Source organism: Oncorhynchus keta, chromosome 30, assembly GCF_023373465.1.
Source record: "Oncorhynchus keta strain PuntledgeMale-10-30-2019 chromosome 30, Oket_V2, whole genome shotgun sequence".
Taxonomy (NCBI): domain Eukaryota; kingdom Metazoa; phylum Chordata; class Actinopteri; order Salmoniformes; family Salmonidae; genus Oncorhynchus; species Oncorhynchus keta.
Window position 1 is genome coordinate 24,854,658 of NC_068450.1, and position 17,820 is coordinate 24,872,477.

Consider the following 17,820-nt stretch of genomic DNA (forward strand, 5'->3'; position numbering starts at 1 on the left):
TTCATAACAGATTCTAGTTTTGGGAACATAAAACTGTATTGAAATCAAATGTTTAATAGATGAGAAAATTTGCAGAATTTCAGCCAAATTCATCTCGTTTAGTCTTCTCCCGCTGCCGGTCAGTGGGCTTCTTCTCAATACCATATTTGGGAGTGGATGGGATATAGTTGTGAGTGGAAACACCAAGCGGATGCTTCACATACACCCGTTGAAATATGTCTTATTCATTTATCTGTGGCAACACTTTGCATGTAGTCCATGACGAAAATACTAGTAAATCCAATGGATCTTTGAAATATCGGCAGTAGGACGGAGCAGGATTTACCATTTAACAAGGAAGTCTTGAGTGACAGAATGAACTCTCTTTCTCGTGAATGTCCCAGCCCCCTCATTATCTCAACCAATCATGGCTAGGCAAGATTCTGTATTCTCCGTGTCTAAACAGTTGTGATTTCACATTTTATTTATATTTACAGATTACGTACGACTTTGTTATTTAAGGCACATGAAAGTTAAAGAAGGCATTTCTGAAGGAAAAAATATAAATTTGGATGAATTTGGTGGGTCGTTCAAATGCCTCTCCTTTGAAGTAGTGACATGCATCATACACCCAGCTTTCTGTAACGGGTCACATTTAGCCTTTATTCCATGAAGATAAGGTGCTGTAACACAGTGGACTAATCATTGTTTAGAACCTGCTACAGTATATAATGAGGTTTTAAACTACATCAGATTGGATACACCTCCTCATTCAAGGGTTTTTCTTTATTATTAATATTTTCTACAATGTAGAATAATGGTGATGACATCAAAACGATGAAATAACACATATGGAATCATGTAATAACCAAAAAATTGTTTAACAATTCAAAATATATTCTGTATTTGAGATTCTTCAAAGTAGCCACCATTTGCCTTGATGACAGCTGTCAACGTATGTGCTACTGGTGTTGAAGTCAGGTGCAGGAGAGCAGAGAGTTGTGCTCTACTGGTGTTGAAGTCAGGTGCAGGAGAGCAGAGAGTTGTGCTCTACTGGTGTTGAAGTCAGGTGCAGGAGAGCAGAGAGTTGTGCTCTACTGGTGTTGAAGTCAGGTGCAGGAGAGCAGAGAGTTGTGCTCTACTGGTGTTGAAGTCAGGTGCAGGAGAGCAGAGAGTTGTGCTCTACTGGTGTTGAAGTCAGGTGCAGGAGAGCAGAGAGTTGTGCTCTACTGGTGTTGAAGTCAGGTGCAGGAGAGCAGAGAGTTGTGCTCTACTGGTGTTGAAGTCAGGTGCAGGAGAGCAGAGAGTTGTGCTCTACTGGTGTTGAAGTCAGGTGCAGGACAGCAGAGAGTTGTGCTCTACTGGTGTTGAAGTCAGGTGCAGGAGAGCAGAGAGTTGTGATCAGGCGCACACTTTATTCGGCAGAAGCAGACAACCGATGGACGCAACAGTGTCCAACAAACCTCCAGCCAAAGGCAAAAGTGCAAAGCGCAACAAATAAGCAAAAATGTTTAACAATTAAACATACTCCGGGTTGAAATATAGTACCCGGGGGAAAACCAGCTAGGCGCATCAATACAAAACACGTAACAAAACAATCCCACACAAAGGGGGGAACAAGACAAAACAAATGTAACAATGAAAAATGGAGCGGCAATGGCCGATGACGTCGACCGCCGAACGCCCCCCGAACAAAGAGGGGAGCCGACTTCGGCGGAAGTCGTGACAACAGCTTTGCACACTCTTGGAATTCTCTCAACTAACTTCATGAGGTAGTCAGCTGGAATGCATTTTTATTAACAGGTGTGTCTACTTAAACATACATTTGTGGAATTTCTTTCCTTCTTAATACGTTTGAGCCAATCAGGTGTGTTTTTGTGTGTCTTTTGGTAAAAGGCAAAGTCCATATTATGGCAAGAATAGCTCAAATAAGCACAGAGAAACAACAGTCTATAATTACTTTAAGAAATTAAAGTCAGTCAATCCTGAACATTTCAAGAACTTTGAAAGTTTCTTCAAGTGCAGTCGCAAAAATCATCAAGTGCTATGATGAAACTGGCTCTCATGAGGACCACCACAGGAAAGGTAGACCCAGAGTTACCTCTGCTACAGAAGATAAGATCATTAGAGTTAACTGCACCTTAGATTGCAGCCCAAATAAATGCTTCACAGAGTTTAAGTAACAGACACATCTCAACATCAACTGTTCAAAGGAGACTGCGTGAATCAGGCCATCATGGTTGAATTGCTGCAAGGAAACCACTACTGAAGGACACCAATAAGAAGAAGAGACTTGTTTTGGCCAAGAAACACAAGCAATGGACATTAGACCGGTGGAAATCTGTCCTTTGGTCTGATGAGTCCAAATTTGAGATTTGTGAGACGGAGAGTAGGTGAACGGATATTGTTTGTATGTGTGGTTCCCACCGTGAAGCATGGAAGAGGAGGTGTTATGGTGTGGGGGTGCTTTTCTGGTGACACTGTCTGTGATTTATTTAGAATTAAAAGAACACTTTACCAGCATGGCTACCACAGCATTCTGCAACGATACACCATCCCATCTGGTTTGTGCTTAGTGGGACTACCATTCGTTTTTCAACAGGACAACGACCCAACACACCTCCATGCTGTATAAGGGCTATTTGACCAAGAATGAGAGTGATGGAGTGCTGCATCAGAAGACCTTGCCTCCACAATCACCTGACCTCAACCCAATTGAGGTTTGGGTTTGGTATGAGTTGGACCGCAGAGTGGAAGAAAAGCAGCTCAGCATATGTGGGAACACCTTCAAGACTGTTGGAAAAGCATTCGTGAAGCTGGTTGAGAGAATGCCAAGAGTGTGCAAAGCTGTCATCAAACTGAAATGTATTTAGATTTGTTTAACACATTTTTGGTTACTACATTATTCCATATGTGTTATTTCGTTGTTTTGATGTCTTCACTATTATTCTACAAAGTAGAAAATAGTAAAAAATAAATAAAAACCCTTGAATGAGTAGTGTCCAACCTTTTGACAGGTACTGTATAAAAACATCTATTTACAGCAGTGTAACTTATCTGTGAATAAAATCTATAGTAGATAGCCAGATAAAGTGAGATTGATATACTTCTACTGCCTAGTGAAGTTACTCCTTTCATCACCTGTAGTTAGTCTCTATCCAGAGCAGTCAGACTGCAGTCAGTGCACTGAAGGACAGCCCTGCTCCAAACCCAGCAGCCCAGGGCTCATTCCTTCTTTACACAAGAGCCCTTTGTGCCCTGTCTTTGCACTCACTGAGAACGACAGCATCTGGGAGGTCTACAAGTGCCCCTTCAACATCACACTCACTAAAAATACTGAGCCCTCACCGCATGACTTAAATAACCTGTGTGTGCTTAGGCTCCCCTTTGGAGGACATGCTGACGGTGGATAACAGACTACTGCTTTGGGCTGGTTGCTGGTTGGTCAAACACAGACTGCTGTTACAGTAGGGTTCGGTCTATGCTGCCTGATCTGTTTGAGGTTTTTCCGTCTCTGGCTCCTGAAATTATGACTGACCTGATACAGGGGTCACTACTTAGTTTGTATCACTCGTCGTTTGAGATAAACATTTGGACACATCCAGGACTTTGAAAGACCCTAGGTCGTTGCTGTAAATGCCATCCAGTTGTCTGTTTAGATATCCCAAACACTTGGTGAATCCCTCCCTCTCTCCCTGTGCCCCTGTGTCCTAATAAACTGCCCCATTTCAGCCCTTATGTCAAACTCTGCCATCACTGCTCAGAATCCACTCCAATGACAGTAACTGGGGATAGTTATCCATTTGGGTGAACTAAAATGCAATTATTTTTGGAACAACAACCGCACAGCCATTAGAGTTTTATGGGAGACAAGGTTGGTTAGGGGTGATGCTTGGCATGCAGACAGAAGTTTAGCCCTAACTGTCAAGTCCTGACCTTAGAGCCGCCCTTCACTCCGGAGTTGCCAGAGCCACCCTTCACTCCGGAGCTGCCAGAATCGCAGCCCCTCAGTCGAAAGGCGCCCCTCAGTCCAGAGGCGCCCCTCAGTCCAGAGGCGTCCCTCAGTCCAGAGGCGCCCCTCAGTCCAGTGGCGCCCTCTACGAGGGTCTTCAGTCCGGGGCCCGCTGCGAGGGTCCCCGCTCCAGAGGCGCCACGTAAGTGGGCCAAGACTATGGTGGAGTGGGGTCCACGTACCGCGCCAGAGCTACCACCGCGGACAGATGCCCACCCAGACCCTCCCCTATTGGTTTAGGTTTTGCGGCCGGAGTCCGCACATTGGGGGTTACTGTCACGTCCTGACCTTAGTTCCTTTTTTATGTCTCTATTTTAGTTTGGTCAGGGCGAGAGTTGGGGTGGGCATTCTATGTTGTGTATTCTAGCTTTTGTATTTCTGTGTGTGGCCTGGTATGGTTCCTAATCAGAGGCAGCTGTCGATCGTTGTCTCTGATTGAGAACCATACTGAGGCAGCCTGTTTTCCCACTATGATTTTGTGGGTAGTTGTTTTCTGTCTGTATCCTTACCAGACAGAACTGTTTCATTCTCTTTTGTTGTTTTTGTCATCCAGTGTTCAGTTTCTTTATTAAATTTACGATGAACACTTACCACGCTGCGTGTTGGTCCGAAGATTCCTATTCCTCATCATCATCAGATTCGTTACAGAACTACCCACCACCAAAGGACAAAGCAGTGTGGTGAGGAGCAGCAGAGCTGTCTGGAAAAATGGACATTGGAGGAGATACTGGAAGGCAAGGGACCCTGGGCACAGGCTGGGGAGTATCTCCATCCACAGGAGGAACTGGAGGCAGCTAAGGCTGAGAGGAAACACTACGAGGAGTTGGCACGGCTGGCAAGGAAGCCTGAAAGGCAGCCCCAAAAATGTATTGGGGGTGGCACACGGGGAGTGTGGCAGAGTCAGGAGTCAGACCTGAGCCAACTCCCCGTGCTTATCGTAATGAGCCAAGGATGGAACCAGAGCCGGACAGGGCGAAATTGGAGGTGAGCGACGGAAGCGAAGCAGAGACAGTGAAGGAGTTAATGGGGAGATTGGAGAAGAGAGTCATGAGGGCGTTGCTGTGTTGGTGCATGAGGCACGACTTCCGCCCGACGGAGCGTGTCTGGGATTTGATGTCACCTGAGTCAGCTCTCCATACTCGTCCTGAGGTGCGTGCTAGCCGTCTGGTGAAGACTGTGCCAGCCCCCGCATCAGGCCTCCTGTGCGCCTCCCTAGCCCTGCACTTCCTGTGCCCGCTCGGCGCTACAGCTCTCCAAGATGTGCTTACCATGGTGGGCATCGTACTGGTCAGGCACCGTGTTATGCGGTGGACCGCACCGTGTCTCCAGTACGTGTTCTTAGCCCGGTGCGCTACATCCCAGCTCCCCGCATCTGCCGGGCTAGGGTGAAGATCCAGCCAGGACGGATGGTGCCAACCCTGGTCTCCAGACCTCCAGTGCGTTTCCACGGGCCAGGATATCCTGCGTCGGCGCTGCACACTGTGTCTCCCTTGTGTCTGCACAGCCCAGTGCGTCCTGTACATGCGCCCCGCGTGTGCCGGTCTAAAATCACCATCCAGCCAGGATGGGTTGTGCAGGCCCTTAGTTCGAGACCTCCAGTGCGCCTCCACGGCCCGGTCTATCCTGTGCCTCCTCCAAGGACCAGGCTGTCTCTCCGTCTCCTTCCTCCAGAGTCTCCCTCCAGCCCGGAGCTGCCAGCGTCTCACTCCTGCCCGGAGCTGCCAGCGTCTCCCTCCATCCCGGAGCTGCCAGCATCTCCCTCCAGCCCGGAGCTGCCAGCGTCTCCCTCCATCCCGGAGCTGCCAGTGTCTCCCTCCAGCCCGGAGCTGCCAGCGTCTCCCTCCAGCCCGGAGTTGCAAGAGCCTTCTGCCTGTCCGGCGCTGCCAGAGCCTCCCACCTGTTCGGCGCTGCCAGAGCCTCCCGCCTGTCCGGCACTGCCAGAGCCTCCCGCCTGTCCAGCGCTGCCAGAGCCACCCTTCACTCCGGAGCTACCAGAGCCGCCCTTCACTCCGGAGCTGCCAGAGCCGCCATTCACTCTGGAGCTGCCGAACCGCCCTTCAGTTGGGAGGCGCCCCTCAGTTGGGAGGCGCCCCTCAGTCCAGAGGAGCCCCTCAGTCCAGAGGCGCCCCTCAGTACAGAGGCGCCCCTCAGTCCAGTGGCGCCCTCTACGAGGGTCTTCAGTCCGGAGCCCGCTGCGAGGGTCCACGCAGCGAGGGTCCCGGAGCCCGCTGGAGTGGGGTCCACGTCCCGCACCAGAGCCGCCACCGCGGACAGATGCCCACCCAGACCCTCCCCTATGGGTTTAGGTTTTGCGGCCGGAGTCCGCACCTGTGGGGTGGGGGGGGGGTCACGTTGACCTTATTTCCTTTTTTATGTCCCTGTTTTAGTTTGTTCAGGGCGTGAGATAGGGTGGGCATTCTATGTTGTGTATTCTAGGTCTTGTATTTCTGTGTTTGGCCTGGTATGGTTCCCAAGCAGAGGCAGCTGTCGATCGTTGTCTCTGATTGAGAACCATACTGAGGCAGGCTGTTTTTCCCACTATGATTTTGTGGGTAGTTGTTTTCTGTCTTTGTATCCTTACCAGACAGAACTGTTTTATTCTCTTTTGTTGTTTTTGTCATCCAGTGTTCAGTTTCTTTATTAAACTGGTCCGATGATTCCTATTCTTCATCATCAGACAAGGAGGAGATTCGTTACACGAGCTGGCATCCTCTTCGGTTGACAGGTCAAAGGTTAACCACCCAGAAGATAATTCCCCCTCACAGCATCATGTCTCTTCATGCTCCACACCATCCCTTCCCCGGACCATCAACCATTATTTGTTTATTTACTTTTATGCTGTTAACATTGAGTTGTGCAAATACACAGGCTTATGCTTCCTGAGTCTGACGTAGTGTTGTCCTTTACTATCACCACAGTCCTCTGTGATACCAAACGCTGCTACACTGTACGCATGTATCTTTTCCCTTTGTTGCCTAACAATAGCCAAATGATCTCCCTATACGGAAAACAGCTTGGCAATTTTATTGTATGACTGAAATTAATCTTCATTTGCAGTTATTTTTAAATAGCTAGTGACGTGTTTCTGTTATCATTTCTGTTTATATAGGGTGCATCTTAGCATAATGCATGTTTTAGTGCAATTTTTGTACATTCTTACTAGGTTCTTACACATAAAAGGCCTGGCCTGAATATAACAGTAATGTGTTGCACATTAAATAGAATGTTGCCTTTTAGGCAAGTCATGAGTTTGGGGGTGGTTCTGCCCTTTGTCTGAAATCCCCTGTGTGACTGCATTCTATGCTGAACTACCCAAATAAATAAAACAAAACAATAATAAAACAAAATAAAACAGTTATTACAACAACATATCTTTTTTTAAGAGGGCTCATGAGTTTAGCTTTATTTGGAGGTTTTCATAAAATGTAGGTTTACCACTGAGAGATATTAGCTAGAATAGAGTAGTGTTAACAGTCGCATATCACTATTGATTAACAATACAGTTGAGCAGATTATACACTTAGTGAGATCATCCCATTGGTCTACTATATCCCACAGTGTGACTAGATTATACACTTAGTGAGGTCATCCCATTGGTCTACTATATCCCACAGTGTGACTAGATTATACACTTAGTGAGATCATCCCATTGGTCTACTATATCCCACAGTGTGACTAGATTATACACTTAGTGAGATCATCCCATTGGTCTACTATATCCCACAGTGTGACTAGATTATACACTTAGTGAGATCATCCCATTGGTCTACTATATCCCACAGTGTGACTAGATTATACACTTAGTGAGATCATCCCATTGGTCTACTATATCCCACAGTGTGACTAGATTATACACTTAGTGAGGTCATCCCATTGGTCTACTATATCCCACAGTGTGACGAGATTATACACTTAGTGAGATCATCCCATTGGTCTACTATATCCCACAGTGTGACTAGATTATACACTTAGTGAGATCATCCCATTGGTCTACTATATCCCACAGTGTGACTAGATTATACACTTAGTGAGATCATCCCATTGGTCTACTATATCCCACAGTGTGACTAGATTATACACTTTGTGAGATCATCCCATTGGTCTACTATATCCCACAGTGTGACTAGATTATACACTTAGTGAGATCATCCCATTGGTCTACTATATCCCACAGTGTGACTAGATTATACACTTAGTGAGATCATCCCATTGGTCTACTATATCCCACAGTGTGACTAGATTATACACTTAGTGAGGTCATCCCATTGGTCTACTATATCCCACAGTGTGACGAGATTATACACTTAGTGAGATCATCCCATTGGTCTACTATATCCCACAGTGTGACTAGATTATACACTTAGTGAGATCATCCCATTGGTCTACTATATCCCACAGTGTGACTAGATTATACATTTAGTGAGATCATCCCATTGGTCTCCTATATCCCTCAGTGTCACTAGATTATACACTTAGTGAGATCATCCCATTGGTCTACTATATCCCACAGTGTGACTAGATTATACACTTAGTGAGATCATCCCATTGGTCTACTATATCCCACAGTGTGACTAGATTATACACTTAGTGAGATCATCCCATTGGTCTACTATATCCCACAGTGTGACTAGATTATACACTTTGTGAGATCATCCCATTGGTCTACTATATCCCACAGTGTGACTAGATTATACACTTTGTGAGATCATCCCATTGGTCTACTATATCCCACAGTGTGACTAGATTATACACTTAGTGAGTCATCCCATTGGTCTACTATATCCCACAGTGTGACTAGATTATACATTTAGTGAGATCATCCCATTGGTCTCCTATATCCCTCAGTGTCACTAGATTATACACTTAGTGAGATCATCCCATTGGTCTACTATATCCCACAGTGTGACTAGATTATACACTTAGTGAGATCATCCCATTGGTCTACTATATCCCACAGTGTGACTAGATTATACACTTAGTGAGATCATCCCATTGGTCTACTATATCCCACAGTGTGACTAGATTATACACTTAGTGAGATCATCCCATTGGTCTACTATATCCCACAGTGTGACTAGATTATACATTTAGTGAGATCATCCCATTGGTCTACTATATCCCACAGTGTGACTAGATTATAAACTACTGTCTTTTTATACTGACAGACAGAAGCGCCCAGTCTATCCACTTTGGGGGGGACCAACAACCTAAACAAGGTATCTATTATCTATAGATCCACACTAAGAATGCTTGTTTTAATCACTTGTTTAATACATGTTAATACACCAACTGTGCCTTCTTAAGATGGATTTCTGAACGTGCTTTGTACAGGAGTATAGTTTAATACAGTTTGTAAGGTTTGTATTAGACTCAGAGAGGGGCTACTTACTTTTTCATTTTCCTGAGTTGCTTTTAATGTACAGCCTAATCGTCTTGCTCACTAAGGCATGATTTCACCCTTTTCTATGTATGCACGCATTCACACACACACACACACACACACACACACACACACACACACACACACACACACACACACACACACACACACACACACACACACACACACACACACACACACACACACACACACACACACACACACACACACCTCCTATCACACACACTGCCTGCAGAGTTCCTGTCTGTCTGTAATTAGGTGTATCTCTGATGACCTGCTGCTTTCTGTCAGTTGTCAGAGTAGTGGGGAATGATAACCTTGGGGAGAGGACGAGAGTCTGTAACTAACTATACATCTCACCGTCTCTCCTCTATCACTCTCTCTGTCTCTGTCTCTGTAGACAAACAAAGGTGACGCCCTGGCCAACCGGGTGCAGAACACTCTGGGGAACTACGATGAGATGAAGGAGCTCCTGACCAGCCACTCCAACCAGAGCCACCTGGTGGGCATCCCCAAGAACTTTGTTCCCCAGACCCCTGGCCCCATGGAGAAGCAAGACCAGCCCAGCTTCTTAACCAAGGGAGGCCAGAGGGGGAGCAACAGGGTGGGCACAGGGAACCATACCACATCTATGCCCCCTCCTCCCTCCTCTTCGTCTCTGACCAGCTCCAGCCTGCTGCACGGCCATCAGAGCTCCAAGAAGTCCTGGTCCTCCGACTGGTCCCGGGAGCCCACTGCAGCACCCAGGGGGTGGGAGGTCAGGGGGTTGGGGGCCAGGGGGTCCATGGGGTGGGGGGCCTGGGGGTCCAGGGGGTGGGGGGCCCATCCTGCAGCAGGGGGAAACACTCCTTCACCCATGAGCAGCAGCAGCCCCAAAGACACGAGGAGATGCTCATCTCACAGGGCGAGGTAGTGGACCACAGGGGAGACTCCAGCAGCAGCCCCTCCTCCTCCTCCACCTCCACTCTCTCCAGGAGGCACGGGGGCGGGCAGCAGCAGGCCCCTAAGGCCCCGTCATCGGCCGAGCATGGCAGCTACAAGGACAGCAACACTCATGTTAAGTCTCCCCTGGAGCAGGAGCCGGGCTCCCACGGGGCCAGTTCCCCAGTGGCCTCTACCTCCCTGCTGCCCAGTGGCCTCTCCACGCCCACCTTCCCGCAGGGTCTGCACGTCAAGCCCAGCGCCGTGCAGCAGCAGAAGCCTACGGCCTACGTGCGGCCAATGGACGGCCAGGACCAGATGCCCCTGGACTCCCCGGAGCTCAAGCCTCCTCTGGAGGTGGTGGACGTGGGCTACAGCAACCCACCTTTTGGCAGCACCATCACCAGCTCCAAGAGCAAGCTGCCCAAGCTGACCCTGACACAGACTGGGGAGGTAGGGACCTGCATGATTCCCATGACACTACAGTATACACACACAGGCTTGGAGACCGAAAATAAGTGCCGGGGAAAGGCCATTTGTTTTGTGTTAGATCGGCTGGCAGTAGGAAGGGGAAACAGGTTCAGCCAGATAAGATTGGTCTGTGACTTTCCCTCTGTTTTTCATTGAGTCCTGGCAGAGACTGAGCTTGACATAGTGGAGAGGCCTCATTAATAATCAGCCGTTGATTTTTCCTCCTCTGGCGGGCAAGGCTCCTGCTCCTGAACCCAGCCAGCTGAGAGGCCACAGGGTTAAGGGGCCTTCCCTCCTTTTACACACACACACACATACACGCACACGCATACACAGACACACACACACACCCACAATCCCTCACTATGAAATATTCATCTCCGAAAGTAAATCACTCCTGATTAATAGCCATTTTAGTTCACATGGGCTTGTTTCACTTATTCATGTAACCAGTTCTGACATCTTAAAGTAATAGTTTTTTTGTTTGTTTTAGCCTACAGATTTTGGCTTGTTCCCTCCCACAATATTGTAGGTATTTGGCTTGTTTCCTTCCACAATATTGTAGGTATTTGGCTTGTTTCCTCCCACAATATTGTAGGTATTTGGCTTGTTCCCTCCCACAATATTGTAGGTATTTGGCTTGTTCCCTCCCACAATATTGTAGGTATTTGGTTTGTTCCCTCCCACAATATTGTAGGTATTTGGCTTGTTCCCTCCCACAATATTGTAGGTATTTGGCTTGTTCCCTCCCACAATATTGTAGGTATTTGGTTTGTTCCCTCCCACAATATTGTAGGTATTTGGCTTGTTCCCTCCCACAATATTGTAGGTATTTGGCTTGTTCCCTCCCACAATATTGTAGGTATTTGGCTTGTTCCCTCCCACAATATTGTAGGTATTTGGCTTGTTCCCTCCCACAATATTGTAGGTATTTGGCTTGTTTCCTTCCGCGGTATTGTAGGTATTTGGCTTGTTCCCTCCCACAATATTGTAGTTATTTGGCTTGTTCCCTCCCACAATATTGTAGGTATTTGGCTTGTTTCCTTCCACAGTATTGTAGGTATTTGGCTTGTTTCCTTCCACAGTATTGTAGGTATTTGGCTTGTTCCCTCCCACAATATTGTAGGTATTTGGCTTGTTTCCTTCCGCGGTATTGTAGGTATTTGGCTTGTTCCCTCCCACAATATTGTAGGTATTTGGCTTGTTCCCTTCCACAATATTGTAGGTATTTGGCTTGTTTCCTTCCACAGTATTGTAGGTATTTGGCTTGTTTCCTTCCACAGTATTGTAGGTATTTGGCTTGTTTCCTTCCACAGTATTGTAGGTATTTGGCTTGTTTCCTTCCACAGTATTGTAGGTATTTGGCTTGTTTCCTTCCACAGTATTGTAGGTATTTGGCTTGTTTCCTTCCACAATATTGTAGGTATTTGGTATTTGTTTCCTTCCACAGTATTGTAGGTATTTGGCTTGTTTCCTTCCACAGTATTGTAGGTATTTGGCTTGTTTCCTCCCATAATATTGTAGGTATTTGGCTTGTTTCCTTCCACAGTATTGTAGGTATTTGGCTTGTTTCCTTCCACAGTATTGTAGGTATTTGGCTTGTTCCTCCCACAATATTGTAGGTATTTGGCTTGTTTCCTTCCACGGTATTGTAGGTATTTGGCTTGTTTCCTCCCCACAATATTGTAGGTATTTGGCTTGTTCCCTTCCACAATATTGTAGGTATTTGGCTTGTTTCCTTCCACAGTATTGTAGGTATTTGGCTTGTTTCCTTCCACAGTATTGTAGGTATTTGGCTTGTTTCCTTCCACAGTATTGTAGGTATTTGGCTTGTTTCCTTCCACAGTATTGTAGGTATTTGGCTTGTTTCCTTCCACAGTATTGTAGGTATTTGGCTTGTTTCCTTCCACAATATTGTAGTTATTTGGCTTGTTTCCTTCCACAATATTGTAGGTATTTGGCTTGTTTCCTTCCACAATATTGTAGGTATTTGGCTTGTTCCCTCCCACAATATTGTAGGTATTTGGCTTGTTTCCTTCCACAATATTGTAGGTATCCCTCCCACAATATTTGTTTCCTTCCACAATATTGTAGGTATTTGGCTTGTTTCCTTCCACAATATTGTAGGTATTTGGCTTGTTTCCTTCCACAATATTGTAGGTATTTGGCTTGTTTCCTTCCACAATATTGTAGGTATTTGGCTTGTTTCCTTCCACAATATTGTAGGTATTTGGCTTGTTCCCTCCCACAATATTGTAGGTATTTGGCTTGTTTCCTTCCACAATATTGTAGGTATTTGGCTTGTTCCCTCCCACAATATTGTAGGTATTTGGCTTGTTTCCTTCCACAATATTGTAGGTATTTGGCTTGTTTCCTTCCACAATATTGTAGGTATTTGGCTTGTTTCCTTCCACAATATTGTAGGTATTTGGCTTGTTTCCTTCCACAATATTGTAGGTATTTGGCTTGTTTTCTTCCACAATATTGTAGGTATTTGGCTTGTTCCCTCCCACAATATTGTAGGTATTTGGCTTGTTCCCTCCCACAATATTGTAGGTATTTGGCTTGTTCCCTCCCACAATATTGTAGGTATTTGGCTTGTTCCCTCCCACAATATTGTAGGTATTTGGCTTGTTTCCTTCCACAGTATTGTAGTTATATGGCTTGTTCCCTCCCACAATATTGTAGGTATTTGGCTTGTTTCCTTCCACAATATTGTAGGTATTTGGCTTGTTTCCTTCCACAATATTGTAGTTATTTGGCTTGTTCCCTTCCACAATATTGTAGGTATTTGGCTTGTTTCCTTCCACAATATTGTAGGTATTTGGCTTGTTTCCTTCCACAATATTGTAGGTATTTGGCTTGTTTCCTTCCACAATATTGTTTCCTCCCATAATATTGTAGTTATTTGGCTTGTTCCCTCCCACAATATTGTAGGTATTTGGCTTGTTTCCTCCCACAATATTGTAGGTATTTGGCTTGTTCCCTCCCACAATATTGTAGGTATTTGGCTTGTTTCCTCCCACAATATTGTAGGTATTTGGCTTGTTTCCTCCCACAATATTGTAGGTATTTGGCTTGTTTCCTCCCATAATATTGTAGTTATTTGGCTTGTTTCCTCCCACAATATTGTAGGTATTTGGCTTGTTCCCTCCCATAATATTGTAGTTATTTGGCTTGTTCCCTCCCACAATATTGTAGGTATTTGGCTTGTTTCCTCCCACAATATTGTAGGTATTTGGCTTGTTTCCTCCCACAATATTGTAGGTATTTGGCTTGTTCCCTCCCATAATATTGTAGTTATTTGGCTTGTTCCCTCCCACAATATTGTAGGTATTTGGCTTGTTTCCTCCCACAATATTGTAGGTATTTGGCTTGTTTCCTTCCACAATATTGTAGGTATTTGGCTTGTTTCCTTCCACAATATTGTAGGTATTTGGCTTGTTTCCTTCCACAATATTGTAGGTATTTGGCTTGTTTCCTTCCACAATATTGTAGGTATTTGGCTTGTTTCCTTCCACAATATTGTAGGTATTTGGCTTGTTTCCTCCCACAATATTGTAGGTATTTGGCTTGTTTCCTTCCACAATATTGTAGGTATTTGGCTTGTTTCCTTCCACAATATTGTAGGTATTTGGCTTGTTTTCTTCCACAATATTGTAGGTATTTGGCTTGTTCCCTCCCACAATATTGTAGGTATTTGGCTTATTCCCTCCCACAATATTGTAGGTATTTGGCTTGTTTCCTTCCACAATATTGTAGGTATTTGGCTTGTTTCCTTCCACAATATTGTAGGTATTTGGCTTGTTTCCTTCCACAATATTGTAGTTATTTGGCTTGTTCCCTTCCACAATATTGTAGGTATTTGGCTTGTTTCCTTCCACAATATTGTAGGTATTTGGCTTGTTTCCTTCCACAATATTGTAGGTATTTGGCTTGTTTCCTCCCATAATATTGTAGTTATTTGGCTTGTTCCCTCCCACAATATTGTAGGTATTTGGCTTGTTCCCTCCCACAATATTGTAGGTATTTGGCTTGTTCCCTCCCACAATATTGTAGGTATTTGGCTTGTTCCCTTCCACGATATTGTAGGTATTTGGCTTGTTCCCTCCCACAATATTGTAGGTATTTGGCTTGTTTCCTCCCACAATATTGTAGGTATTTGGCTTGTTCCCTCCCATAATATTGTAGTTATTTGGCTTGTTCCTCCCACAATATTGTAGGTATTTGGCTTGTTTCCTCCCACAATATTGTAGGTATTTGGCTTGTTTCCTCCCACAATATTGTAGGTATTTGGCTTGTTTCCTCCCATAATTTTGTAGTTATTTGGTATTTGTTCCCTCCCACAATATTGTAGGTATTTGGCTTGTTCTCTCCCACAATATTGTAGGTATTTGGTTTGTTCCCTCCCACAATATTGTAGGTATTTGGCTTGTTCTCTCCCACAATATTGTAGGTATTTGGCTTGTTCTCTCCCACAATATTGTAGGTATTTGGCTTGTTTCCTTCCACAATATTGTAGGTATTTGGCTTGTTTCCTTCCACAGTATTGTAGGTATTTGGCCTTTCATGTGTACAAGCAGCATATGATGAATGCAGTTCAGGACAGATAATGACTGGTTATTATTTTGTAACAGTTAAGGACAGATGTTGAATGGTTATTACTTCAGAACAGTTAAGGACAAATAATGACTGGTTATTATTTTGGAACAGTTTAGGACAGATGATGAATGGTTATTACTTCAGAACAATTCAGGACAAATAATGGCTGGTTATTATTTTGGAACAGTTTAGGACAGATGGTGAAAGGTTATTATTTCAGAACAGTTTAGGACAGATGCTGAATGGTTATTATTTCAGAACAGTTTAGGACAGATGCTGAATGGTTATTATTTCGGGAACAGTTTAGGACAGATGCTGAATGGTTATTATTTCGGGAACAGTTTAGGACAGATGCTGAATGGTTATTATTTCGGGAACAGTTTAGGACAGATGCTGAATGGTTATTATTTCGGGAACAGTTTAGGACAGATGCTGAATGGTTATTATTTCGGAACAGTTCTGGACACTGTAAAGTAACACTTGTTTGTAATTGCTGGAGGTTAAGGCAGAGTCTTGTTTGATTAGCATCAACAATACATTTATCCCTCCTTGTAGCCTCTTAGCTTGACACAGTCGGACCATTTTAGTCTGAAGTCAGTTGTGATATGATGGCTTGTCATGTCACTCCATTTGTGTGTTAGCAACACAAGCAGGGCTGAAAGTCTATTGTTGTGATGGCTTTAGCCTCAACTGTTTATCTTGTACTAATGTTGGGAGGCAAGAGATGTTAATTTTAATGCCGGGGGCATTTGTATCCGCTCTCAGACAGTTGCGTGCTGGAGGATATTTTTGAACCAGACAAAATAGAAGCTTTGCAGGTTAACATGATAGCCATCCTAATGTGTTCTCACCTGAGGTCACTCACTCATTATTTTAGAAAACTCTTTCCACCTGATTGGAATCCACTCCATTTAATCCTGAACATAATTAGCCAGGAAGCACACCCTCTCCCCTCTCTCCCCTCTCCATTTAGAACAGCACTTGGGAAGAATATAGCTACGTGGGAGTGATCCAATGTTAAATATTCAAACACAATGTGTCCCTTACCATTATAAGCCCAGACAGTCCAAAGTGAGAGTGGGTGCTAATTTAGTATACATTGGGGCACCTGGCGGTATATTATAGATCCTCAAAGATGTTGACAGAGGAGGCCATGGCTAAGACTAAGGCTGGAAGAATGAAGGTCTTCATGGAGCCTCAGAACTAACATTGACCTCACCCACTCTGCTCACCAGACATTAGGATGAATTTACCTCAATTATTCAATTAGGTCATTCATTTCAACCAAATTCATGTTTTTCAAAGTATTTGAATAATAATGTTTTGCACATGCTGTTCTTTGCGAAATTGGACTTCATTTCTCCTGTTCCAACTCTTTACCAATCAATCTCCTATAGCCTCTGGACTCGATCCTTCCCCAGATCCTATCTGTGGCCAGCCTCACTTATTGAGCCACCATAAAGGGGTGGCAGGTAGCATAGTGGTTAGAGTGTTGGGTCACTAAATGAAAGGTGTCTGGCTCGAATCCCCGAACAGACAATGTAAAAATCTGTTCCCTGGTAGGCAGTCATTGTAAATAAGAACTTGTTCTTAACTAACTTGCCTAGTTAAATAAAGACTATGACATGTGGGAGGCCAGGCAATACACTCCAACAAAGAACTGTGTTTGTAGTACGCTTCCTGTTACAGGAGGATGCTGGGAGGGCTTGAAATGCAGTGTCTTCTGTGAGACTTACTCATCTATGCACCATATCCCAATATAGCTAACCAGGAAATAAGTAGATAAGCAACAATAAACAAGACTGATATATGATTTAACAGGTTGATACATGGGCAGCCAACCAGATGTTCCCTTCTTTTAATAGTGTAGTCTAAGGCCATTCCCCGCTCCAAACTGCAGTATCTTGAATCTTGAAAGCATATGGCGCAGTTACACCGTACAGTTAACCATATAGCCGGGTTGAAGACCTGGTGGATTTGTAGAGCTCCTCATCGTGTCCTGGATGCAGCCAGCTCAGAGGAAAATGGAGATGGGTGTTGTTATTGGAGCGGGAAGGGAATCAGGGTTGGGAGGGGATGAGAGAGACCCCCTGCAGAGCAGAGCGGGGCCCAGCTGGGGAGAGAAGATGGGGGGGGTGGAGGGGGTAGAGATGAGCGCCATCTCCACTCGCTCACTGACAGATGAGTCACTGGGTAAGCGACGGGGAGGAAGAGAAAGATGGAGATAAAAAGGGAGCGAGAGAGAGTGACTGAAATTGAGAGACACGCAGAGTTAGTCAGAGCGAGACAGGCAGACTGAAATAGCATGGGAAGGGGGTAGAGAGAGAGAGAGAGAGAGAGAGAGAGAGAGAGAGAGAGAGAGAGAGAGAGAGAGAGAGAGAGAGAGAGAGAGAGAGAGAGAGAGAGAGAGAGAGAGAGAGAGAGAGAAAGTGAG

General features: G+C 45.0%; 1 protein-coding gene across 1 annotated transcript in view; it reads left to right on the plus strand.

Annotated features, from left to right (window-relative positions):
- The window catches only part of aff2 (AF4/FMR2 family, member 2), a 359,750-nt gene that overhangs the window by 83,997 nt on the left and 257,933 nt on the right, over window positions 1–17,820 (plus strand). The window contains exons 3-5 of the mRNA XM_052487000.1: window positions 9,157–9,207; window positions 9,793–10,149; window positions 10,203–10,766. Coding sequence (XP_052342960.1) covers window positions 9,157–9,207; window positions 9,793–10,149; window positions 10,203–10,766 — 972 coding nt within the window. The remainder of the gene's footprint in view (window positions 1–9,156; window positions 9,208–9,792; window positions 10,150–10,202; window positions 10,767–17,820) is intronic.